The following is a 27,787-nucleotide window of genomic DNA, read 5'->3' as shown; positions in this document are numbered from 1 at the left end:
AAAATGAAAAGAAATATTTTACTGTTTCAAAGATTATGTTTATAGCAAGATACTCCCTACTTATTTATTTATTCACACTGCCAAAATCATACCATTCGTGGAAGACTGACCATATAAAAAACTGTTATATTGAGACAACTTTTCTTCATTCATCTCTCTAGCATAACAATTAAAATTAGTATTCTGATTAGTTTTGATTTTTTTCTTTTGCTTTATTTTGGTGCCTTCAAGTCAGTGTTGACTCCTGACAACTGCCTGGACAAGTTCCTGCAGTTTTCTTGGCAAGATTTCAAAAGCGGTTTGTCATTGCCTCTTTCTTAGGGCTGAGAGAGAGTGACTGGCCCAAAGTTACAAGGCTGGCTTTGTGCCAAAGGAAGGACTAGAACTCATGGTCTCCTGGTTTCTAGCCTGGTGCCTTAACCACTATACCAAAACGTCTCCCAGCTCTGATTACAAGTAAAATATGTATTTGATAACCCATCCTAAACTGAAAAAATGGAATGTAAGCAAATGTTAACAGTGCATTTTCAGATTATGTGACATAACATTACAAAAGAGAAAAAAAATTGTCATTGTAAGAGTTCTAGAATGTAATTTTTTACATTCTAGAAATATTTAATTGAAAGAAAAATGTATTATGAACTGTTTTCTAAAACCCTTTTTCCCTTTAGACTTTGGCAGAGAATAAACCAATTTTAAATACTGCCCCTTTTCAATTAATCTGCTGCTATGTTATGTGTGTGCATCACATTTACTTATTTTAGCCTCCTAATCTTCATGTATTTTATCCTTAATCAGACAGAACAAATAAAGCCATTCCCTCTGCAGAAACACTGGCTAGGACTCAGAGAACTACATTAAGCACATCCAAAGTCTTGGATGTGGCTTGTGAAATGTTTTTAAAAAGTATTTTTCTTTAAATACTGTAGCAGAGTCCACATGTCACCCCAGAATAACTGTTTAAAGTGTCTCCTTGGTTTGAAAAAAAGTAGTATGTGCATACTGTTTGAGGATATAAGACCAAAACCCCCTTAGAAATGCAGAACTACATATGCTACTCACTGGATCCTAACCATTATCTATTATAAAGTACAAATAGTCCTCAGTTAATGACCATTCATTCAGCAACCATTTGAAGTTACAGTGGTGTTGAACAAGGAGACTTAAAAGCCAGTCCTCGAAATTGCAGCCGTCACAGAGTTCTCACGGTCACGCAACTGCAATTTGGATGCTTTGCAACTGATTTGCAATTATGACATTGCAGCATCCCGTGATCACCATCTGCGACCTTCACTGCTGGCTTCACAAGCAAAGTCAATGGGGTAGCCAGCAGGAGGTAGCAAATGGCAACAATGTGGCGTCATGCCTAATGACTGGGCAGGATTCGCCTAATGACTTTGTAATGGTATGTGAGAATGACCTTGGGAGATGGGGAAGAGATGCTGCCTAAGATACAATCAGATAAGAGGGGATGTAGCCTGCAGCTGCATAACAGACACATTATGGGATGTTGTGACAGCTGTAAATGCAAATCAGTTTGCATTTCCAGGCTAATAGGCCATGGCCTAATTATTTGGTATTCTGACATTATGGCAGACGCATTATGGGATACTGCGACAGCTGTAAATGCAAACCAGCTGCTAAGAGCCCGAATCGTGATCACGTGACTGTGGGGGAAATGCTCCAACGGCCGTAAATGTGAGGATCAGTCGTGAGTCAGTTTCCCAGCACTGTTGTAAGTCTGAACTGTCGCTAAATGAGTGGCTGTTAAGCGAGGACTACCTGTATATGGAAAAAGGGATATTGAGCTCAAACTGTAGATCCAATGAGCAGCTAGAATTTATGCAAATAGCACTATAAACTCTGATGCAATGGTTATTAGTGTCTAGTCGCTGTAGGTTCAAGAATTTTGCATGCATTGCAAAACACTGAGGAAATTAACAGAAACCCTTTCTAGACTTTTATTTGTTACAATTACTTGCCAGAATCACAAAATACACTAACTTCAACCCAATATATGCATACCACTGTTCGTCTGCAGAAGTAATCTAGGTGAGATGAAAAATGCCTCTCAAATCAGAAAAGAGCCCATGGGAAATAGGAGAACAGAGCTGTGTAGGAAGAACCAGCCTTCTCCAACAAATACACTGATGTAAAGGGAAATGAATGTCTTAGCAGAATGTTTCCAGGAGTGGAATTGTCTCTGAGAGATTAGGGTTTAAGAGCCAAAATAAAATACCAGTCAACTCTCTCTTATTTGAAGGATGTATTTTTTGGTTTGAGTTACAGAGCAAATTCCTTCCACAGTGACAAATATTGCTTCAGTCCCAGTTATTTATTTATTTAAGGTACGCATAATCCAACTGAACCCTAGGTGATTTACAACAGATAGAATAAAATGCAACAATATATAATATAAATACATAACTATAATAAAATTAGTTCACTTTCCCCCATCTTTTCACAATTATAACAGTATCATCAATAATATTATTTTAATGTTTTATCAAAACTTACTGTAACTGATGAATATAAAAACTGAATGCCTGTAAATATGCAGTGTCATTCTTGGAAAAGGCAGGTTTCTTGTTTCTATTTTTGAGGGGCCAGATTTTTTTAACAGAATGGGATTTTAGATACCAAAAGTTGAGAATCACTGTGTTAAGCTATATTATGTCTTGCCTGGTTTGGCTTAGTTCACTGAACTAACCCAGGCACTGTGGTTTGCAAATAGTTGTTTATAATAAGTTTTCATCAACCCAGCAAACAGTGTTAATATCAATAAACTATAATTAAACAAACCACAGCTTAGCAAGATTTGCAAACTATCGCAAAATACAGAATCACTTTACATATAGCCTTAGCAAGTATGTAGTACCTATGATGGAAGAGGAGCAGCATCTTGGATTTACATATCCTTTCTCTAGATACAGAATCTTCACATGTAAATAAATACCCACAGAAGGAAATGATAGTATAACCTTTCATAGCCAATCATTGTTGTGTGAATTTGTCTGCTGATATAATAGTTCACATCAGTTCTGGTTCATATTCAAAATATTACATGAGGTATAGGTTCTGGTTCATATTCAAAGTATTACACGAGGTGAGCAAAGACATGAAATTCCAACACTTATCTCTGGGCCTCACTACATGTGTTTTTGATAGATAATATCCATGTGCAAAGTATTCTGAGCAATGTTTCTTTGGATTCTCACCTAAATAAACTTAACATTTGTCAGGCTTTCCTCAACCAGGACTCAGCAGTAAATCACAAACTTGCTGACTTTACACAGCTAAACTCATTTCCTAAGCTAGGGCTTGGCTGAAATCTTGCAGACACAGTTTGGCTAGGTAAGAATCCTTATTGAAGATATGAAGGAAGCCAAATGAAACAGCTGACTGCCCACTGCCAGAATGACAATATTAAGTACCTCTTATATTCATGGCTGCTCAAATATGAAGCTTTTTCTTTCAGTGCCTCCCACAAATTAATGGACTCTGTACAATGCTTAGTTCTAGCCTAAGGACAGCTGGCTCTCTACTTCTCACGATATTTGTAATACAATGAAATCATAGCTCATGCATACAAAGCATAATAGAAACAGTGACTTGGATTTACATCACACTAAATTATGGGTTCTTAAATTATCCTAACATAAACCATGGCTAGATTAATAGATTGTGCTAAGTCAAAACCAAAGAAACCATATTATAGCTGAGTATGTTATATAAACCAGTTTGTTTTCTTAGCTGTAGGTTTTTCAAGAAAACTTGTCAATAACAAAGGTTTATTATAACTCTTATATAGCAGAGGGATTGGGTAATATACAAATTTTTCAGTAGAAAGATATTGAAAAGTATGCATGTATGGTATTCTTAATATACAACATCTGTAATACTGTTTCAAGGACTGTTTTGAAATAACAAACCTGCCAAATTTAATCATTATGAAATAGAGCTTGCAGACATTTCCTTTTTTCTTTTCTGTAGAGAAAAGGTTCCATAACTATAATAGGTAATTTCTGCCACTGCTCAACTTCTTTTATAGTAAAAAGAATATTCTATTCACTTTCAACTCTTATTTCACATCTTCTGCGCAAAGATGATAGTACTTCATCTCCTTTATAGCAACATTTCTGCAAGGAACTGTTGCTACCTACTCAGAAGTTTCCTAATGTGGTTGGTAGTCTTTTATTTCCTTACAAAAGAACCAGAAAACTTTAGAGGAGCTAAATAAACACCAGACATACCACCATTTGTATTTCCTATAGGGAAAAAGACAAAACTGACTTGACAGTAAACTAAATAACTTCAAAAGGCACCAGGACAACACATTCTTCCTTCATTTATGTCTTTCCACTTATTATTTCTTTGGTAATTTTTTTCCATTTGGTGTCTTATAGGAGTGCATTTTTATGACTGAACATTTGTATCCAATATTATTTTGCACAACTGATCATATCCAGTTGCTCCATTTCTAAACCCAATTATTTGTTTAACATGCATAGATACAAGATACATAGATAAAGGATTACTTTTTAAAAAACAGTTTCGAAACAAGGTAATTCAACACAGCTACTAGTTTTAATTGGATTTAATTAGCCAGATGTCTCTACTGGTATTCTATCTCTATTAACTTCCTATCACTGAAGTTGTTTGAAGTTTGAAACTTCTCAACTTCAGAATAGATATTTTGAATCTTGAAGCTCAAAACAAAATGATTTACAGTATTCCATTTCAAGTGGTGTCATTTCAGTTGGTCTGAGCTCCCTGACTGAGTTGTTCTTTTGTGGCTTGAGATTGGGTTGCTTTTTTCTCTAAACTTTTTCTAGACCAGTCAGTACAACAGCAGAAACATGACACGTTCCTGCTACTGCTGGTTTAGAGTGAATGGGTGATGAAGGAGTAGCGCTGAGAGGAAAGCAGCAGCTATATATATGTTTAGATAGAAGACTATTCACAGCAATATGTCTGCCAGCCTGCCTGGTAAACGACTGAAAAATCGTTTGCTATGGAGAAATTACTGTTCCTGTTAGTATGTGGGCTGCAGTTAGAGTTTGTGTGTGTCATGCTGTTCTTTATTTTAACACCTAGTAATGCAAAGGTGTGCTGTGTACTACCATGCTTTACAAAAGGTTACTGTTAATGCTGCTGAAGAGGTGCAAATGTAAAGACTAGTAGTCAAATTGTGATTTGCTTGATGGTTAATGGTGTTTCATATGGGATCTTTCTGGAAACAGGCTATTTTGCACATTGCTACAAGCATACCTTTTGTTTTCTTTAGTGCCACATGAAACATGTAAGGTGGAACTGCCAACAGAAAAGTGATACAGAGGATAAGTTTTAAAACACAAACAATTAATGCTTGCCTATCAGCTTGGGAGAGATACTAACTGAAAAAATATTCAAAGATTAGCTCTCTTCTCCTGTTAACTCAGCACCTCAAAAGTTAAGATCTGAAAAGATTTGTCTGAAAGAAGAAGAGGGAATGACTATTCTGACAACAGATTATAATCTAAATTAATTTATTTTTAAGTGGACATAAGAAAGAATGTTCCACAGGGATACTACTATGTCTTCAAAGTACTTTAACATGTTTTAGAAATTAACCCTTCAGAGATTTTTTTCCCCCTTCACATTAGCTGGCCATTAGCAGACTTCCAACATAGGTAATTTTCTGGGCCCAGGGTGAAAAACAAAGGAGAAAGAGGCTTCTTCCAAGTTCCCATTGTTTCCTATGACTGAAATACTTTGAGTGTTATTCCGCTGAAACACAGAAAATTTGATGCATTTCAACAAAACATTTCAAGTTGGGTGGTTCTTTTGAAAGCACATCTTCCTTTCACTTCAAGCACACCCTTACTTCCTGTTTATTTCTAAATCAATTCAAATTATGATTTTTAAGCACTAAATGGTTTAGGCTTTGGTTATTTAAGTGCAGTCTCCTATAAAATCCTGATTTTGGTCTATAATGTATGTTTTCAAACCTACTTCTGATCCTGTCAACATTTTTAAAAAAAGCACATTTGGGAGGAATGTGGGAGAGGCACTTTTCTATTGTGGGTACAAAGCTTTTAACTCCCTACAGCGCAATTACAGATTGGATTATTTTCTCTTTACTTTTGGATTCAGGATCAAAAGATTTCTTTCTGCAAGCAGATGCCTTCACTGGCTCTTGTTCTGTAGCTTATTCTAACATTTTGTTGTTTTGTAGCATTAGTTAATTTCATAATGCTTTTTAATATTTTAGCCTATTGTCAATTTTGTCTCATTCTGGAGTTGGATATGTTAAAATAAATATGTGAATAATAAATAAAGGAGGGACTTGGGGAAGAGGTATCTATAAAATGGGAAGGAGGTTGGAATGGATATGTTATTGATTTTAAAATATAATTCAGTTCAACCTTACATTTAAAAGGTTAATTAAGCACACTTCCTCAGGGCTTTAAAGCTGAATGAATCAAGAAGGACCATGCATAAATTCCCATTGGGTATGCATGAATCAGAAAACATGTGGCAGTGTTTTAAAGAAAATTGGAATGTTTCAAGTGTTCTGTGATCCCACTGAGAACACATACAGAATAACTGGAGTTTGAAACAAGCCCTTCCTCCTTTCCTTTTCATCCTAGGATCACATGATTAAGTTGGATGGTAACATTTATTAACTACCCATGTCCCAATACACAAAAAAGTTTGTCAAAGGGATTTCTAAAAAAAAAGTTAAATTGGTGTAGCAAACACTGGAAGCCACAATTTAAGAAAACCTTTTTGCAGCCCTGCATACAGCCACAGAATTCTAGAAAAGAACAATCCAGCATGGATTCACTTCAACAGAGCCCATGAAGAACAACATAACAACAAAAATCTTACCTGGCTGTTGGTCTGAATTTATCTTTTCCTAATGCAGTACTTCCCAAACTTTTTCCTGCATTACCCAAAACTGCTGATCAGAAAGTCCTTTTACCCAATGTAGGTAAAACATTTTAAGTCAATTTAAATGTCCCTGTTGTGATTGGGTAATGGGTTTGTGTGTAATTACCCAAAGAAAAACCACTTTTACCCAATTTTCTGTAATTTATCCAGGTTTGGGGAGCACTGTCCTAATATATAAGCACAGTGTACACTGCTGCATTTGGTAATCTGCCAGCAATACTGAAAAGACAAAAACAATGCAGCTTTTGCACTTACTATGCAGCCTTAAAGTTAATATCAATAAAGTACACATATAAAAGCTCAACAGTTGAACAAAAACACAACAAACAATATTTCTTGACTTTCTAAACTGATCAGTTAAACATTAATCAACTCTAAATCAGAACTTACTAGGGATTAGAGGGCATAAACTGTCAGAATCCAATTCTTATCTGAAAATAATTGCACTGATATGGCTACTGAGTGAATAAGATACTGAAAATAGTCACACTAGCACAGAACGTAGATAATTCAGGAAAAAGAAACCATTGCCAGTAAGAGCATGGAAGGTAATGCTACATAAGGATAAGAACTTGATGTCAACATAGATGTAATTGATACCAATGGGTTTAAGCTGCCCTATCACCAGCTATCTGTACTATTACATGAAACATGTGTAATGTCAAAGCTGCATCACTTTTCTGCAACTGAACAACAGCCAGAACTGTCAGCACAGCTTTAGCTATGACAACTTTGAAGCAGGTGATCATTTTAAAGTAACAGATAATTCACCTCCTGTCAGTGGCCCTTCCAAGACGAAATTTGGGTATTATCCTTTCTAAGGTCAAACTGAATTAGAAAGGCAAAACATTATATTGCAATACTGAAATGAACCCAATATTATTTTATAAGGAATTAGACAAATAAGTTTTTAACCTATACAATTATAGCTGATTCTCCCTTTATTTTTTGTGACATGCCTTCAAAACAAATAATATAAAGCTTGATCTTAATGTAAAAATCACAGGGGGAATACCATGCCTGTTTCAGGATGAAATATCTGCCAAGTTCTTTTATGACTCCTGATGAACATTTCTATTTCATTTCTGGTCTCCCTATTAAGCTTTATTTTCTCTAATCAATTATATATCTTAAAATCTGGTTGCAATTCATTTTAATGCTAAATTGTTATTTTAAAACATCAGTAAAATAGAAAACTCTATAAAGAAGACTACAGCCAGACAAAAACTGAATCAAAAGCTAAACTGAATCATATTTTTTTACATAACCTTTATTTTGAACTGGAAGTTAATGTTATATACTAAACGTTTGATTGAAAAACATGTAAGTAATTACATTGTACATTGTAAGTACATTGTAAGTACATAAGTACATTGTACTTATTATTTTAAAAATGGATAAAATTTTATAAGGATTGGATTGAATTGAATTTATTTACAGACTCAGACCAACAAAAATGTTATAAAAATTTTCAGCAATATAATTATTTTAACTTGTTGTAGAAAGCCAACAAGGAGTCTTACATCATCCTGAAAGATTAAGAATCTGTTATGGGATAGGCATGCATGGACAAACTGATGAAGAGCTAGCCTGAATTAAAGAAATACACGTGTGTATTTATGTAGGAGGGGGATTGTAAACCATGAAATCTGAGGAAAATGAAATGCAGAAAACACAGAGAATAACAGTAAATTGTAGAAGCAATAAAGAGATTAAAAGGTAAGCTACTACACCACCATGCAAAAATAGTATCTGGGAAGACTTTTTTTCCTGTATTTTGGATTTACCAGGGTTAGGGCAGAGATCTACTGCATTAAGTATGTGAACCTAACAAATCTAGAAGACTTTTCCCCCCAGAGAAATGAACAGTGTAGTATAATCAGAGAGGACCAGACCAGTGACAGATGGCAAACAAAAGTTCCTAAAAAATCGGTTCACAGAGAACATACCGAAGAAAGAAAGGTATAGCCCAATTTAAATGTTTAGGAAGCCACTGTTTCCCAATAAAATTAAAAAATTCACATAGTCTTGGGCTCAGGTGTTCTTTCTTTCTACTTCTCTCTCCAATGACAAGAATATTTCAATTTTACAACTACTCAGAAGATTTTGTGACATTTGAATTTCAGTTTGCACAAACTAAAATCAGTATAAAATACTGGTTTATTTTCACTAATCATAATAGAAGCCAACCTCAGAATTCAAGTCCCTTCTTTATGGCAACTGGAGCCTTCTCTGATTATCACTTCCAACAATTCCTCTCTACTGAGGTAGGGAACACCTGACAACTGTATTGTTTTTACTACAAAAGGCTTAACATCATTTCAAAAACAAAGATGCCCACAATTCTAACCCCCCAGCAAAAAAACAAGAAAGTGAGTCTCATTCAGTTTGCATCAGTGCCTCACCCATGTGTCTCTTAGGCCCCAAAATGTTATGTGTACCCCTCACCATTAAGAGGTTGCCCAATCCGGCATTAATGAACAACATTACCTAAATTTAATTATCACAGGAAAATGTGTTTTGTTTAAACTCATACGTTTTTAGTTTTCCTCACAAAAAACAAAAGAAGGAAAGCATACAGCCTTAGTTTATGTGTAACAGAATTTAAAATTATATTTGAACTGAGGTATTTTCAATGAAATTTAAATAATAGTTCTTGAATAAAATTTTTTTTTTAAAAAACTAAAACATTATAAGATCAACTGTTGCTCTGACTTTTTATACGTCTTAAATAAGTTTCAGCATTATTATCACATGAGGATTATTATCACTTGGTCCCAGAAGGGCAAGCTCTTTATTGGAAATCAGAATTCTGGGATCAAATTATTCTGAAGCTCAACACCAAGTTACTATTGATCTCTCTTTAAACATGAGCTTGCTTCTTCTGAGTTTGAAATTACTACTTCCTTGTTTTCCTCTCTTCAGTCATCTCTGAATGCCACTGCTTCCCTTTTCTTGGCACAATCATTTTTACCCTCACTCTCTGGCACTTCGAAACTTGACAAAGTATTTAGTCTGCCACACTATTCATTCTGCAGTGTATATATAATGCTCTTGCTGAGACTGAAAGGGGCAATGATGTACTAATAGAGAGTATTACTAAAACATATTTGTTAGCACTGGCAGATCCTAGGAAAGACATGCATGATGAGCAGAAAGCTCTGGGGAACACAGAGCTCAGTCAGAGGGCTCTGGCTTATGACAATTGCTGAGTAGAAAGGGATATTCCCATAATATATGTAGCAAGTATATTTGTTCACCAGTCTTTGGCAACTATAATACTGTAAGCTCAATTAAATATTTCACACAAATGAAAGTTGTACCAGATAGTCCTTGGATTACAATGTCAATTGGGACCAAAATTTCTGTTGCTAAGTGATGCAGTTGTGAAGTGCAATGTCATGTGACAGCATTGCTTAGTGATGGCAGTTCCAGTTGCCGTCATAATCCCAGAACTGTATGAGTCATTAAGTGAGGACCTCATGTGACCACAACATGGGAAGAGGAGGGAGTCCCAGGCAAGCAGGCCAGCGGGTGGGTGCTACAGAGCATAGGCAGGTGGACAGCTGCCGCAGGCAGGTGCTACAGATTGCAGATGCTACGGAGCCTGGGCGGGCAGGTGCTGCGGGTGGGTGTTATGGGCAGGTGCTGCAGGTGGGCAAATAAGCAGCAGGAACAGGAGTGACTTGTGACTTCCTGCCAGCTTCCCCATTGACTTTGCTTGTGGGAAGCCGGCAGGGAAGGTCACAAATGGTGATCATGTGACTGCGGGAGGCTGCAACCATTCTAAGGGTGAGCCAGTTGCCAAGCACCTAAATTGTGATCACATGACTCTGGGGATGCTGTGACGGCTGCAACTTCAAAGACTAGTCATAGGTCCCCCTCATTCAATGCCATTGTAACTTTGAACGGTTGCTGAACAAGTGGTCACAACCCAAGGACTACCTGCAGAACTAACCTGACCATAAATACACATGTTTCAGGGGAATATTGATATCTGGAATGAAGAGGGAAGACAGAGATTGAAAGGTGACCCTCTAAACAATGGATCCACCTTTGGGGTCTTGGACTATTTGAAATCTTATTATAATTTCAGATTAAGGTATTTAAAAGTATGTTAAAGGCCAACTACATATAGATAGAGATAGAGATAGAGAGATAGAGAGATATATAGATATAGAATTAAAAAGTAGTGTAGTTTTATAAATTCGCATAGGTTTCATGGCAAATTATAACATTCTATATTAGATTAACAGCTTCTATCCCATATAATCCAAATGTAGATGTTATTTCCTAAAGGTTACACCCACTGTATTTACAGAACTATGAACTATATAACAAACTCCACCTATGAATAAAATTGCTGGAAGACAGACAATTGTGTTTGCAGATGGCAGTGGCAACACTTAGACATGATACTATACCTAGTCCAGAGAAAGCAGTACATAGCAGATTCTACTCTTAAGAAAAACACCTCTTATATCACAAAATTATGAGGTTCCTTTGTTCTCTAACTTAATTCTGTTAATCTGCATAGGAGATTCCTACCAAGTTCATTCAGCCAAGATACGACTCTGTTCTTGAAGTTAGCCAACATAATACTCTTTAACAGTATTAATACAGTATGAAGCTGATAGTTAATTCCTATTCTTGCATTCTGTTATTGTCTCTTTGAAAATACGCAAATTCACTTCTTTTATAATTTTTTTATTCTCATATGACCCATTAGTAATCGTGTTCTGGAAAAAAAAATGAAACAGCTCTTGAGATTCTTGTTATCATTATTTCAAACTTGCAAACTGACTACAAATTTCATTCCATTAATTTTGGTAACACATCTAAAATCCTGAAATATGATTTTAGATAGAAGAGTAGGCTGTTAATTAACGCTGGATTCAATTTAGTCAAGGAATATGTGAACATGAAAAAATATGCCACCTAATGATTCAAAAGCATACTGCACTTTGTTTTTGTGTAAAACCAGTACCCAAGAGGATTACTTGACTCCACACTGAATGAACGCATAGCAATTATCTCCTTATGCGACTAGAAATCAATGACACTGGAGAGGGTTGTTTTTCTGGTCTCCTCATACTCCTTGCCCATTGAATTCAAACTACTGTAATCAGACACGTGGAACTTCTAACCCTATTATTCACAAAACAGAGAACAACAACAAAGCCAAACGATCTCTCACTTCTGTGGGTAGCTATTACAGAAAAGTGGCAATCAGTAGACCAAAATCACAATGCCTTTTATAGAGAAGGTTATCAGGTGGGAAGTTTTATTAAATACACAAAAATAAAAGAACACCACAAATAATGCATATTTAGTCAAAGTAACTCTGCAGCATGTCAAATGCATAGAGGAGATGTTGCAGTTTTGCCATTGAAAAGGCAATCAGTAAGAGCGTATGTAATTTTTTACCACTTCCTGTTTGGAAAGTTATAACCTTATCTGTAAACTACTGTGCCTCTTTGTTTGTTTGTTTAAGACTTTGATGGCGACATTCTTGAATACAAGAATGTTCTGTTTTAAATCCAGATCACATCGATTCAGAAATTTGAGTGGTGGTCTGACAGTTTTTAGGAAGTAAATCTTCCAGAAAAGAATCACAAACTACTTCCTATGGACTGATTAAGATTAATTCTGACTGTTGACTGCTCTCTTAAGGCAAAAAGCTCACATACTTTGGGCATATAATGTGAACATATAATGAGCTAGACAATATCCCTATGCCTAGCAAATTTGAGGGCAGCAGAAGAGAAAGATAAACATTAAGTGGGTGGATGAGGACAGATTGGAATGATAAATATTTGAAGTCAATTTGATGCCATGTAGTCACCAGGATCTGAACATGACTCATGGCATCAAATTAGTTAACACAAGGAATATATAACTATGGCATTCAACAGTCCACAGGTAATGAAAAAGGATAAACATTTCTTGTGCTGTACTTCATTTACCCATATAAAGCAATGTTGTTTTTCTTTGTTCCTATCAAATTAATCGTTCTGGCAACTTTCTTTTCCAGCAGGATCAACTATATTATATATCCATTGGGATACACACGAGCACATACCCTTGAGCATGCGTGCCTTGGCACTAGGCAACTCCTACTGAAAAACAAGATATATAGTAAGCAGTAGTACTACTTAATTCCCTCAGGCACATGACTAGAATAGTTTCCACTCTCACTCTCTAAAGGAAAACCCACAAAGGATTTGAGATATGACGCAGCACACAAACTCTCATGGGAAAGAATTCTGAGAACTTTATTTGACAAAATCATACATTGGACACTACTTTTGAAAAAGACTGCTATTCCCACAGAGGAATAATGCAATGGGAACATTAGCAATAGGAACAACAGAGGAATAGTTATCAAGAGCAAGAACTCTCCAACCACCTTTGCTTTTTTTGTTTCCCCCACAACTGCTTCTGATTTCCTAAAGTACATGACTCAGTTGACATTCAAGGCTATGGGATACTTTTAATGTTATTTTTTAACTGAATTCAGTGCACTTTTTTCATGTTTTAAGACTACAATCAATGCAAGATCAAATGAATCAATATACAGAAATACATAATAGTGTTTGCAACCTATGCAAGTGGTGACTATTCAGTTACTTCTGTATTCACAGGTAAACACTACTGGAATTATTTTAGCACAGCTAAATACATAAATGCTGCCTTAGAACTAAGACATCTTGAAACATAATGGTTTTAAAAGCAAACATATCTCACTTACTGATAGTCCTATTTTTATATTGTTGTAACTAAAGGAATTAAGTCATAGAACTGTATTGTTTATTACTTGTGATTAGTGAGGTAGCTGTTACAGATGCAAAGAACTTATGGCAAAGAATGAGGGTTAAATAGAGGTAACAGCTATGATACACCATTCATTTACATTCTCGTTCCCAAAATAATAATTTAGAAAAAAAAATTTGAATAAGTACAGATGGTTAATGATCCTTGTAACATATCTATAAAATAACTTTAATAAATAAATGATTTCCAAGTGACTTAAAGATACTTACCCAGAAGAACAAATCCATCTGCTTCTTTGTCAGTCACCACTACCTTCTTAGTATCCTGGTTTTTGCGGAATAAACTGAACATCTCTTTGCAACGCAAGTCTAAGAATAAAAGGGAAGGAAATAGATCATTTTCTGCATGAGCAAAACAAATCCACAGTTCCAGTATTACCAAAATAAACTTTGGAAAACAGTCCAACTGGAAGGGTAAACTAAAGAGAGATACAAGGAAATATATATATATTTTAATCCAATCAATTGTGTCCACTTCTCAGAGACTGCCTGGACAAGTCCCTGCAGTTTTCTTGGCAAGGTTTTTCAGAAGTGGTTTGCCATTGCCTGCTTCCTAGGGCTGAGAGAGAGTGACTGGCCCAAGGTCACCCAGCAGGCTTTGTGCCTAGGCGGGACTCGAACTTATGGTCTCCCAGTTTCTAGCCTGATGCCTTAACCCAGGGTTCTCAATCACAGTTCCATGGAACCCTAAGGTTCCGCAAGAGGTCACTAGGGGTTCCCTGGGAGATCACAATTTATTTAAAAAATTATTTCAAATTCAGGCAACTTCACATTAAAGAGGTAAGTTCCATTTTTTATTCTTAGTTTAGAACACTGTTAATGCATCTGTACAGGTCTACACATGAAACAAATACAATAATTTTGTAGCATCTGGCCTATATTTGAGCCTGAGTGTACAGGGGTTCCCCAATGCCTGAAAAATATTTCAAGGGTTCCTCCAGGGTCAAAAGGTTGAGAAAAGCTGCCTTAACCACTATATCAAACATATTCCAGCAATACTTCTGGCTCAGACTTCACTTTTTCAGTAATTTCCTAAGTACCATGAGCCTTCTACATAACTTTTCTTCTTTCTAGAAAACTAGAATTCAGAATTATCTTTGCCAGCGCAGCTAGCTGGGTCAAGCTCTTCTGATCATGGGTCAATCAACAGTTAGACCTGCAATCCAGCAGCAGGTGTTTGCTATAGCGCTCTGGGTAGATCAGGGCAATCCAGGTAACCAATACTGGCAGGATATAAACAGGAATGCCTTCATGCCAGATAATTACATATTCGGTATTATCTGTCCAATGCACTGTAGAGCAATTTCTTTGGCACGCTTTAATGTCTTGCCCTCTGCAATACTGGAGTGAAAGTACAACAATACCCCATTTGCAGAGTTAACATGCCCTGTGACCTGGAGGAACCTGAGACTCTAGCCCCTGTGTTCCTTCAGTGTTCTTGCTATAGCAATTTGCACCCTACCCTCATTACTCCACTTGCTAATAGAAGTTTCACATGTTCTAAGGATGATTTCATCTGTTTTTTATTGTCAGACAAGAACCTTTACATCTCCAGAAGTACAAAATTTATTTTAGCTGCCACTGCCTGACGCAGGAAAACATTCCCCTGATTTTATAAATATGTAAAATGTTCTTACACCTTTTTATATCTTTCTGTTACATTTCACTGGTTAACGACCACAAAGTTCTTATTTCTCTATCCATCAACATACATACTCTCTTAGTAGTTTAGTGATTGTTTTATTCGGATAGTAGTTTTATAATTAAGTGAATTATTTTGCCACCCTTATTGCTGCTTCATTTCCCAGATTGCCTCAGTAAACGAAGGAACTACATGAGATCAGCAGGAGAGTCCACTTGTTAAGCACTCTGGTTGCCTCCATATTCCGTACACACCCAACAGAACTGCCCTCTAGACTGAAGCATTCCCCAAGGGCTGCCAAGAAGCCTGCTGAATCCATAAGCCCCTCTGCCAACATAGGTTGGTAGCTCTAATCAATATTGTCACAAGGAAGTGATCTGTCCATGAGAATAGGGTGATGAAAAAATTACCCAGAACCAGGTCACATCTCTTCTGAGATGAACACAAAATCTAAAGAGTGGCCAGCCAGGTGAGTTGGGTCAGTGATCATCTGCGACAAACCCATGGTTGCATGGCAGCCATGAACTTCTAAACCACTTCTCATCCCAGGGAGGGGAGATTGAAATGACTCAATAGCAGTCTGGGCAACTTCACAACCATCCCCACAATAAGATCAAACAGCTTGGTAAGGGATGCCACCATGCAGCTGGGAGAATCGTACAATAGCACTCACAGCCTGTCCCTTTACCCCAGCATCATGAGCAAGGCCTCACATTTGGTCACCTGCAAAACAGCACTCCTCCCAATACTAGGGTCTCCCAATAAACAATTGCTGCATAATCTCCCCTGCCCTGGAAGTTAATTGGTATATCTCCCATCCCACTCAAGCAGCGATCCAATGGAGGGGGCTAATTACATGTTCCTCTATGTCCAAGACACACCTCTGGTTACACCCCTCAAGTCCTATAGCCTAGCCACTTCCAAAAGAGGTAATAGAGTGCATTTTTAAAAACATCTTTTGGCTGTGACAGGAACAGGTCAATACATGCAAGAGAAACTAGCGATTTTCAAGAACAGAAAGAGTCATATGTTTATATTCTGGGCTAGCTAGGGACAAAATTAAATCAATTTTGTAGGATCAAGTGGGCTTATTGGAGTTGCCAAGGTGTTCTAGTGCCAATGTAAGCTGCAAATGAGGCACAGCCTATGGCTATAGCAACAAGCCTCCCCACTGCCAACACAAAAAGGATCAATTCATAACAGCTGTACTCTAATAAGACTCAGGGAACCAGTTTGGTGTAGTGGTTAAGGCACAAGCTAGAAACCGGCAGACCGTGAGTTCTAGCCCTGCCTTAGTCACAAAGCCTAACTTTGGGCCAATCACTCTCTCTCAGCCCTAGGAAGAAGCAACGGCAAACCACTTCTGAAAATGTTTTCAAGAAAACTGCATACACACACACTCAAAACAAACAAAAAAAAGTCTGAGGAAAGGGCTTTCTACATCAATCTTGTGAATGAAATATTCTCGCTCATCATGCAAACAGAATGTCAGAATTGCCTCGTGAATTCCGAACCGGCGCATGCGCATATCTCAACCCCTTCGCCCGTCAACACACTTTAACGGTCTCGTCCGTCATAACCACCAAACTGAGGTCTCACATCCCATTTAATGATTGAGTGTACCACGCAACCAGTAGCCTAGCGAACTTCATTTTTCAGCTTCCCTTGTCAGCGCAGTGGAATCCACTGCAATATTAACCCTATCCTGCCCCTCCAAACACCCACCTCTTTCAGACACCTTCCGACAACAATCTTCGCTTCCGGTTCACTAAAGATGCATCCTGGAGACTAAACGTAAGTCGACTTCACGGCGCGTTGCAGCAGAGCGCCTGCGCACTAGACTTCGGCCCGACATTCCTCACTGCTCGCAAATCACGTGCCTAGTGGAGGTTGCTGCTCTGGAACGGTATTGGAGGGGGACGTTCGACTTTGCACGTGCCTTTAGTTGTTGTGGTAATACGTTCGCGCTCCAGCAGGAGAGCGGAAGTAGACGTTTCCCGCCAAGGCGAAAAGCCTGGGAGCTAGTCTGGATTTCGTTTCGAAATGGCCGAAATGGTAGAGGGTCCTCGCGTTCGTGTAACTGCAAGTCAGTTGGCGCAGTACGTTGGAAAGCTAGTCTGTTTCGTGGGACGTCTTGAAAAGGTAGCACGCAGGAGATATAGTAGTTCTCTTTGTTATTAATGCGGCTAAGTTAGAACTTCCTTGGTCTGGGAAATGGCAAGTAGATGCCAGCGCGTTATCTCAAATTGGGGATTCATCTGCATTTCTTTTCTTAGGGCGAAATATTATTGTTCTTGTTAGTGGTGACACATGTGATATTTACTATGAAGTACGCCCTTATCTTTGTTAAGCTCATATATGTTGAAGCATTCCTATTTAGAATAATCTTGCTGGTTGAGACCAAACGGTGTAATTTTGCAACTATTATAGTGATGCTTTTAAATCGCTGACTTATGTAATATTTTATTAAATTTGGGTTGTTTTGCTGATCTTCCTCCCTATATTATTTTAGTAAGTTCTACTTACAGGCTTTTTGGGGGCCTTGTGTTATTTCTTGAGTTGAGGAAAATCACGAATGGGTTATTTAGTGCATCATTTAAAGACAACTTATTGTACTGTCTTCAGTCAAGAACACCAAAAAAGTGCAAAGCAGCATAGAGAATAGAGAGAGACATACCACTTTGCTATGCATGTGCACTTGATACTGCTTGGATTTTGAATGATTATTCTTTTTCTCTTGTTATTTTCAACAATTTAACATTGACACTGTAGACAGTCATGCTCCCTAAGTACCCTGTGAGAAACAGATTGCTCCTGACCTGAAGTCAGTGACTCATGTTCCTGTTGTTTCCCAGTTAGACTACTGTAAGCTGTTTCACAGTGGGTTGCCCTTGAAAATGGTCCAGAAGCTCCAACTGACACAGAATGAAACTGCCTGCCTGCTGACTGATTCTAAATGGTTTAGCAGAGTAACATCTTTGCTGTGGGAGCTGTACTGGTTGCTGGTTAGCTTCCAGGCCCAGCTCAACATACAGGTTATAATCTCTAAAGCCCATTATGTCTCACATCCTCATTACATTTGGGATTGTATTCTTCAGGTAGAATCTGCCAAACCAATACATTCTAGCTGGGTGGGATATTGAAAAATTGAGGGTGGGGGCCAGGAGAATGGCTTTCCTGTTGGTTACCTCTCACTCTGAAACAGCTTAATCCCCTGAGACCAGTTAGCTCTCTTCCTACTAACATTCAAGAAAGCAATTAAAATAGTACTCTTGCAGGGCCTTTGGGGAAGAATACCCAATTTTGGATTATTTTGGAGAGCAATTATGGATTAATGTTTTTATTATAGTTTTTATGCTTTTATATTGCAAGCTGCTTAGACTTTATGAATAGGTGACATATAAATATTTGAAAAGAATTATTCTCCTTACTGGTGATGCTGCCAGCACATAGTCACATGAACTGGGCCAAAAATAATCAATTTGGAATTATTGGAGCCCCACTCACTTTCTACTGGAAGTGCCTGGTATCCCATTGCCTTTGCACAAGAATACTGAAAAGGATCTACTAAGACATAACTTGCTTTTTTCCCAGTGGCTAGGGAAATATTACGAGCTGTGGCTTGGCCCCTGAAGGTGCTCAGTGTTTGGGAAGAGTGCATTTTCAGCCATTTTTTTCTTGTCAGCCTTTTTTCTCAGAGAACTGGATATGGAGTATAGCTCATGTTATTGAGATTAGATGTTCCCATGAAACAATTGACTAGGTACAGTTAGCTTAATCTATTCCTTACTGGATCTGCTTAGCTTATGGGAGTTAATTGACTCCGGCTAACTTTAGTAAGTTAGATGAACTGTAATAGGCTAGGTGAGAAACATCTGTAGTTATAGCTGTTTTTTAAAAGCTGGAAGTTTATCATTTCTAAACTACTGTTAAGAGTATATTTGTTTATTGATAAACCATATAAATTTTCAGTAATGCTGTGATTATTGTGTATAGTGGTAAAATAAGCAAGCTTCACTTGAGCAAGGTGCTTTCAATTACTATAAATAGGTCATAATTCAGCATTAACCCTGAAACCAAAACAAGCCTGGTAGCACTTTTTCTGATTAACAGATTTATTAAGAGGAACAAGCCTTTTCACTTCATCCGATGCACTCTGTGCATCAGATGAAGTGAGCTGCAGTTCAAGAAAGTTTATGTCTTTTAATAAAATTTGTTAGTTGGAAAGGTGCTACCAACTTTTTCTCTTGGGACTGATGGATAAGCAGTTAGAAAAAAGTCATGGAACACTGTTTTTATATATGGTAACTGCAGTGAGATTATTGTACGCTCAAAGATGGAAAGATTTGGCAAGGAAGAAAAGACTGAATCTGACCAAACACAAGCTAGAGCTGCTATTAAGGCCTATCTTGTGGCAGTAGGAGTGGCAAAACATCACTCGGCTCTTTTTGCATCCGCGGAATGCCACCCAGCAGCCCTGTTTAAGATCACCCAATCCCTTTTGGGGAAAGGGGATTCAGAAATCCATCTACAGGGCCGTGCTGAGGAGTCTTCTAGGCATCTGCAGGATAAAATCGCTCGGATCCACTCCACGTTGAATTCCAGGCATGGGACAGGGACTGTGGAGATGCCTGGGGAATGTACTTACCCAGTTATCTGGGAACAGTTCAATCCTGTTGGGCCCAAGGAAGTGGACAGGATCCTCCGGACTGTAAATGTCACCACTTGCCAATTAAATCCATGTCCCTCCTGGCTAGTGAAGGCAACCCGGGAGGTGATGTGTGGGTGGGTCCAGACAATGGTAAATACATCCTTGAGAGAGGGGCATTTCTGGCGGTCTTTAAGGAGGCGCTGGTGCACCCCCTCCTCAAGAAGCCATTGCTGGACCCTACCGTACTGGACAATTTTCGTCCAGTCTCCCACCTCCCCTTTTTGGGGAAGGTGGTTGAGAAGGTGGTGGCGTTGCAGCTCCAGAGGATTCTGGATGAAACAGATTATCTAGACCCTTTTCAGTCAGGTTTCAGGCCCTGTTATGGGACAAAAATGGCATTGGTCGCACTTATGGATGATTTTTGGCGGGAACAGGATGGGGGCAGTGCATCCATCCTAGCTCTTCTTGACCTCTCAGTGGCATTCGATACCATAGACCATGGTATCCTTTTGGGACGATTCAGGAAGTTGGGGATGGGTGGTGTAGTTTTGCGCTGGTTCACCTCCTTCCTCCAGGGCCGGTCCCAATCGGTATTGATAGGGAGTGAGAGATCCAGCCTACGGCCCCTTCTTTGTGGGGTGCCGCAAGGTTTGGTACTCTCTCCGCTTTTTAACATCTACATGAAACAGCTGGGCAAGATCATCTGTCACCGTGGGATGAGGTATCATCAGTATGCTGATGATAACCAATTATACATCATCCTGGGTGAAGTAAGTGATGTCGTGACCACCCTCTCCAGGCGCCTGAGGGCTGTGGGGGCCTGGATGGGGAACAACAGGCTTCGGCTGAACCCTGGTAAGACAGAGTTGCTATGGATCAATGACTCCTCGGTATCTGGGAAATTGTCATCTTTAGTTCTGGATGGGGTTGCACTGCCCCAGACAGACCCGGTACATAATTTGAGGGTCCTCCTGGACTCACGACTCCTGCTCAAAGAGGAGTCATGGCGCACAACACAAAGTTACGGCCTTTCCTGGATTGAAAGGCCCTTCAAATGGTCACTCATGCTCTTGTCATCTCCCATATAGACTGCTGTAATGCACTCTACATGGGGCTACCCTTGAAAAATATCTGGAAGCTACAACTGGTCCAGAACGCAACCACGCGGGCAATTTTAAGTGCCCCAAGGTCAGCATGTGTAACACCTTTGCTGCGTGAGCTGCACTGGCTCCCAGTTTGCTTCCAGGTCCAATTCAAGGTGTTGGTTATCATCTTTAAAGCCCTACATGGCATTGGTCCAGGTTTCCTGAGGGACCATCTCTTCCCCATCAAATTGTCCCATCCTACCCGGTCATGCAGAGAGGGCATGTTATGGACCCCATCTGTAAAAGAATTCCATCTAGTGGGGTCCAGGAAACGAGCCTTCTCTGCAATAGCTCCCGCCCTCTGGAACATTCTTCCCCTGAAGGTGAGACAGGCCCCCTCGCTCCTGGACTTCCACAAAAAACTAAAACCCTAGTTGTGTCAATATGCCTCGGGTAGGAAGGGGAACAGTCTTCTTTGGGGATGGCTAGCACCCCAGAGGGGCCTGTTGTACTCATGAGTTGAGTTGCAATCTTAGTCATCTGGATTTTATCACATTTTATATTTTTACTGTTTATTATATATTTATTTTATTTAATTGGTACTGAATTTTAAACTTCGTTTTATTGTAAACCGCCCAGAGTCCCCCTTTTGAGAGGAGACGGGCAGTGATAAAATTTGATAGATAGATAGATAGATAGATAGATAGATAGATAGATAGATAGATAGATAGATAGATATGACAGAGGAATTGTTGGTGAAGGTGACAGAACTCACTGAAATGGCCAGACTGACTTGTTTGATTAAAGAAAAGGCAATTATCTACATTTATTGGTGACTGGAAACACCAATAAAAAGCTGGGAGTGTTGCTGCTGTACCAGCCTCCCTGCTGCGTGGCAACCTCCCTGCCTGAGCTGCTGGAGGCGGTCTCAGGGTTGGTGGTGGAGTTCCCCAGGCTTATGGTTCTGGGGGACTTCAACCTGCCTTCTCTGGGGTGGGCCTCTAAGGCAGCTCTGGAATTCATGGCTACCATGGCAGCCATAGGCCTGACTCATATTATTTGCGACCCAACTCGAGACAGTGGCCTCACCCTGGATTTATACTTTTTGTATAAAAAAAGAAAAAATGAATTTAAGATTTATGGTTTTGATGATTAGCTAGGATAGATTATAGAGAGTCAAGATATAACTTTAGAGAGAGGTCAATTTATAGTTGTACTTATAACTGCTGTAAAGAAGTCTGGAAGCCACCTTTTAATATCTTTTTTCTTTCTTTTTTCTTTTTCTTTTTGCACCTTTAGTTTTTTCTTTCAGCTTTTCCTTTTTCTCTTTTCTTTTTCATTCTATTTTAGTTTGTATTAGTCTTATTCTTGTGTTTAATAATTTTCAATAAAATTAGATAGATAGATAGATAGATAGATAGATAGATAGATAGATAGATAGATAGATAGGAAGGAAGGAAGGAAGGAAGGAAGGAAGGAAGGAAGGAAGGAAGGAAGGAAGGAAGGAAGGAAGGAAGGAAGGAAAGGTGCTACCAGACTCCTGATTTTTGTCCTCATACAGTGTTAACCTTGGTTTTTCTTTGTGTGGGTGTTAGCTTTTGTCTCTGCATTAAAATATTACCATTGATTATGACTTGGTAGATCCATCCATCTGGGAAATTCTTCTTTCTATCTGATGGAGAAGGAAAAAATGCAGTGATTGAGCTGAATACACCTGTAAGTATGAATATACTTTAAAGGGTCTTGTAATTTCTTACAGTTAACTATTTTTATTGGTTTAGGAAGTTTTAATTTGAAAGGCAGTATTGAGTTGTGATGCTGTGATGTCAGGTTATGAAAGGATTTCAGCATCTAATCTTGAAACAAACTCCTATCCTAATGTTATAGCAGCAACAAGTATCTCCTAAATATATGTTTTGATGTTTGTTTCCTTTCATCTTTGTATCTCATTCTCCTATCGCTATCATTTCTACTCATATGATTTTGTCAGAGACTGCTATATACCTCATTTTATTGTTATACATACTGACTGGTATAGGACTCAGTGTATATTATATCTTAGGTATAACAGAAGCAAAACACATGCCACAGCTTCAAGAGCAGTAATTTAAATGGAAGATAAGAGAGAAGCAAGCATCAATTAAGCCAAATGCTCTCAAGAAATTAATTTTAAGTTGGAATTTGAGAAAATGGAAATTATTTCTACGAGCAGGAAATACTGGGTGGGGTTTTTTCTATGCTACTATGGCTATTAAAATCTTTAATATAATCTAAGTTTTTTTTAAGTGTTCCTTGATGGTTACTTCAAAGTTTTATTGATAAATTTTAACCGTAAAAATACTAAGTGGAAAGACTTTTCATTTTAGTTTGCTTTTCCCAAACTTCATAGTTCTGTTTGGGCAGGGGTATGTAACACATCTATCAGAAAATGACAGGAATGATTTGAAAATGACTTAAATTCTTGATTTCTGGAGATAACTGACTCTCATCTACTTTGCTAGCTTGAAGAAGAGATCTCTGGTGTTATTGAAGTAGTAGGAAGAGTTACAAATCAATTAAATATCATGTGTTCATCATATATCCAATTCAAGGAAGATAAAAACATGTTTGGTAAGCGAGTTATTTACTTCTGTATTGCAAGTTGTAGCTTTTTCTTACTCATTAATAAGCTAATTCCTCGAAGTCTCTTGCTAATTCTTCTGTAATATGCCCAATTTCATTACATCAGAATTTAAATCCATATGGAGCCTATTTCAGCATAATAGTTTCTATGTTTCCATGCCTAAGCATCTCAGTTACAGAAATATTCACAATAACAACTTTGCAGTGGCATACCAGTTTCTCAAAACTTCTTAATCGAAAAATAAATGTCAGCATATATCTAACCAAACAGGATCCTAGTGATGTATAGCCTAGATTTTCCAATTATGATTTTTCACCTTTATAGGGATCTATTATGGATATACTTTCATATCTGAAAAACTCTTGGATATCATGCAGTTTAATTCCTCTGTAGACTCAGTCATGATATTATTAAAAACAATTCCTTGAAATATTTTGCAACAGGATTAACTTTGTGATTAGGGATTTCTTTTAAAATGAGATTAAAAATATGATTAATATTGCATCGGTAAAGGACAGTGTATTTCCATGTAGAACATTACGTTCTATTTTCATTTTCTATCCAATTTCTTTCAGATCTTTCACTGTACAATGAGGCTCTAAAAATTATCCATGAATTTCCTGAATACTACCCTTTCAGTACTGATGTATGACTGATGCTCATCTTGATAGCAGGAGATCATTTTATAATGTTTATTGAACAAAACCATGAAGAACATAAGTGAGAAACAACTTTTCTAAAACTGCAGTTAAAATAATCTGTTATATCGATATATGGTACATGATTTTGGATTTCATATTTGTTTTTCTATCAATGGAATTCAATGATTATAATCTGAATGGACAATAACCTGTCTCTGATGTAAATACTTTGAGAGGATCTTACATGCATGAAAAATACTCAGAGGTTAAAAAAAGTTTCACTCAGCAGATCATACTTTTTACTGCAATAAAGATCATATGTTTTTTACTAGGCTCAGCCTGACCTGAGTGTGCCAGGCTTGGAAAGAATGGCTATATAATTTGTAAGTATTTTAAAAAAAAACCTATCAACGCAGAGGTTGCTGTAAAAAGCAGATTCCACTTTGGGGATGAAAAGGAACAGAACTGGAAGTAAGACTGCTATTGTACAGGTAGCCATCAACTTACAGTGGCAATTGGGACTGGAATTTCCATCACTAAACAATGCAGTCATAAAGCATAACTGCATTGCTTAGCAACTGCAATCCCTGCAGCCCCAGTTGCTGTCATTAACTGAATCCCATGGTCGTTAGGCAAGGCAACTTCCTGCTGGCTTCCTACAACCAGTGGGAAAGCCGGCAGGAAGTTGCAAGTCCCAGGTGGTTTGCAGGCAGGCAAGTGACTGTTGCTGGGGTGGGGCATGAGGAAGGCATGGCGAGGGTCAGGGAAGGAGCACAGGGGTGCGAGGGAGGTATGGCGAGGCTCAGGGAGGGTGCACAAGGAAGGTGTGGTGAGGCTTGGGGAGGGTGCGCAAGGGAGGCGAGGCTTGGGGAGGGTACGCAGGGCAGGTGTGGTAAGGCTTGGGGAGGGCACGCAAGGGAGACGAGGCTTGGGGAGGGTGCACAAGGAAGGTGTAAGGCTCGGGGAGGGTACGCAGGGAAGGTGTGGAAAGGCTCAGGGAAGGTGCGCAAGGAAGGTGCGGTAAGGCTCAGGGAGGGTGCTCAAGGGAGGTGCGGTAAGGCTCAGGGAGGGTGCTCAAGGGAGGTGCGGTAAGGCTCAGGGAGGGTGCGCAAGGGAGGTGCGGTAAGGCTCAGGGAGGGTGCGCAAGGGAGGTGCGGTAAGGCTCAGGGAGGGTGCGCAAGGGAGGTGCGGTAAGGCTCAGGGAGGGTGCGCAAGGGAGGTGTAAGGCTCGGGGAGGGTGCGCAAGGGAGGTGCGGTAAGGCTCAGGGAGGGTGCGCAAGGGAGGTGCGGTAAGGCTCGGGGAGGGTGCACAAGGAAGGCACATACTGTGGGATACAAGCAGTATCATGGATGCTTTAAAAGGAGTATTTCAGTGATCTCAACAATTGGATATAAACTCTCCTTGGATCTCAGATTCTGAAAACTTCCCAACTTATATGGAATCAATGACTATTTTTGGCAAATATCTCTGGGAATATCCTGAATATCAGGGAAACATCTCTGATTACTTTGTGACTATAATATGTGCTTTGAACACAGGAGCTGCTAAAGGGGAAAAAGAGAAAGTAATGTTCTATCTAACTGTATAAGTTGTTGGACTATTTGAATTAGTTATATAGCACAACCGGCATATACAATACTTTACAGGTTAACTCAAAGTAATTTCTATAGAGCAGAACAAATTGGAAAGGTTGAACACTATGAAATAACATGACCTTAGTTAAGAATGAAAATTAATGGAATAAGAGATCTCATTCTAAAGGTACACTTGAATAAAAAAGCTGAAGAAATCGCATTATATGGATATTTAATAAGAAAGTTTGAATGCAGCAAAACAATTTGTGGAAATAATTTTCTTGCTAACCATAAAGTGCAATTAAAAAAAAATCTAAAGTTAGATGATGCTCCACTCTCCTTTTCAATATAACTTGAAATCTTGAAAGTATATTGAAAAGGTGAGAATGAAGCATTTAATGTTTCAGTATAGATTTATGGTAAAGACTTAATCTAATAGTCATAATCAAAACTGCAAGTCAAATCAAACATTTATTTTAGTTTAAATGAAAACAGCTGTATTAATGGAATCTGCGTAGTTGAAATCTTAAGTCTACCGAAACTTCTCAGAACTATTATTTTACAATGTAGTGACATAGCCTTAGGAATTGATTTTTGAAGGGCTTTCCACAACTGCAACAACCAGAACTCAGCTGAGAATTCTGGAAGATGTAATCCCAAACCATCTGGAAGTTGCCAGATTACGAAAGGATAATCTAGAACAGAGTTTCTCAACCTCTGCAGCTTTAAGATGTGTGGACTTCCAACTAGCAGAATTCCCCAGCCAATGTGCTGGCTGGGGAATTCTAGGAGTTGAAGTCCACATATCTTAAAGTAGCCAAGTCCACATATCTTAAAGTAGCCAAGGTTGAGAAACACTGATCTAGAATATTACTAAGGTCAATCAAGACTTCCATGTGAAGCTATTTAATAGCTATGTCATGTGTATCTACTGAAGTAGCTTGGTGCAAGTTGCTTCTACTCATTAAATAAAATTAAAGTTCCCTATTTTTAAGAACCCAGATATTATCAGTTCATATTTACATAAGGGTAGAAGACAATTTACTATCAATGCATTTTTAATACCTCAAATATAAGGACACAAAAATAAAGTCTCTAAATTGCTCTTAATGGCTTAATATTCTAGACAGTTAATTATTAAAACAAACTGATCTTTTATCAATATTCCCAAAAATATATAACAAAATTAACAGTACAAACACAATTTTGATTGGAAGTAGTCTTAGAAAGACTACATAAGTCAACAAAACTCGGTACATAAAAATAAAATTCTGTCCATTAAGGATTGTTTTTCCCTTTTAAATCATGTATGCGTATAGATTTTGCTTGGTTCCAAATTATCCTGGGTTCAGTTGGAAGCCATTTCCACATGTGAGAGAAATAAATTTTCTCTATCCCCTCTATCTCTGCCCATTATCTAGTTTTCTGAAGAATTTTCTTCATACAAAAAGACTTTTTCAAGGAACAGTGAAAAAAGCGACAGGAGAACTATGGGCACAAAATATTTCATGATTCCTTGGATCCTAACCTGCACAATCCAAAATATAAAATTGACAATTAGGCAAGTATTATATAAAGCAGTTACTAAATTGCATTGAAAATAGGGGAAGGAAGTTCAAGTTTCTAATTATCTACTGAAATACTGAATTGCATGCTTTTGTTAGTTATTGATAGCAAAAATATTTAGTACACAGGGCTATACCAAATGCTGTCCAGATGGATTTTCACTCATGCAAGACAACTTTTCCTTCCCCTTCCCTATCCCAGAGCACCTTTGCTGAATGTACAAGGGATAAAAGAA

General features: G+C 38.3%; 2 protein-coding genes across 3 annotated transcripts in view; one reads left to right on the top strand and one right to left on the bottom strand.

Moving 5' to 3' along the window:
• Window positions 1-17,249, bottom strand: part of UMAD1 (UBAP1-MVB12-associated (UMA) domain containing 1) — a 53,965-nt gene extending 36,716 nt beyond the window's left edge. The window contains exons 1-2 of one of the 2 annotated variants that reach the window (XM_063303672.1): window positions 17,137-17,249; window positions 13,980-14,078 (exon numbers count right to left, since the gene is read on the bottom strand). In XM_063303672.1, the coding sequence (XP_063159742.1) occupies window positions 13,980-14,061 (82 nt within the window). In that variant the 5' untranslated portion in view covers window positions 14,062-14,078; window positions 17,137-17,249. Of the gene's footprint in view, window positions 1-13,979; window positions 14,079-17,034; window positions 17,088-17,136 lie in introns of those variants that run through there. The other variant, XM_063303673.1, reaches the window with a different exon arrangement.
• A 53-nt stretch (window positions 17,250-17,302) lies between these two features.
• Window positions 17,303-24,778, top strand: RPA3 (replication protein A3). The gene is made up of 4 exons (XM_063303674.1): window positions 17,303-17,553; window positions 22,789-22,863; window positions 23,649-23,757; window positions 24,346-24,778. The coding sequence occupies exons 1-4, from the start codon at window positions 17,455-17,457 to the stop codon at window positions 24,420-24,422; spliced, it is 360 nt and encodes a 119-aa protein (XP_063159744.1). The 5' UTR covers window positions 17,303-17,454; the 3' UTR covers window positions 24,423-24,778.
• Window positions 24,779-27,787: the final 3,009 nt, after the last annotated feature.

Source organism: Candoia aspera, chromosome 4 (assembly GCF_035149785.1).
Source record: "Candoia aspera isolate rCanAsp1 chromosome 4, rCanAsp1.hap2, whole genome shotgun sequence".
Lineage (NCBI taxonomy): Eukaryota > Metazoa > Chordata > Lepidosauria > Squamata > Boidae > Candoia > Candoia aspera.
This window is presented reverse-complemented; position numbering and strand designations above follow the sequence as displayed.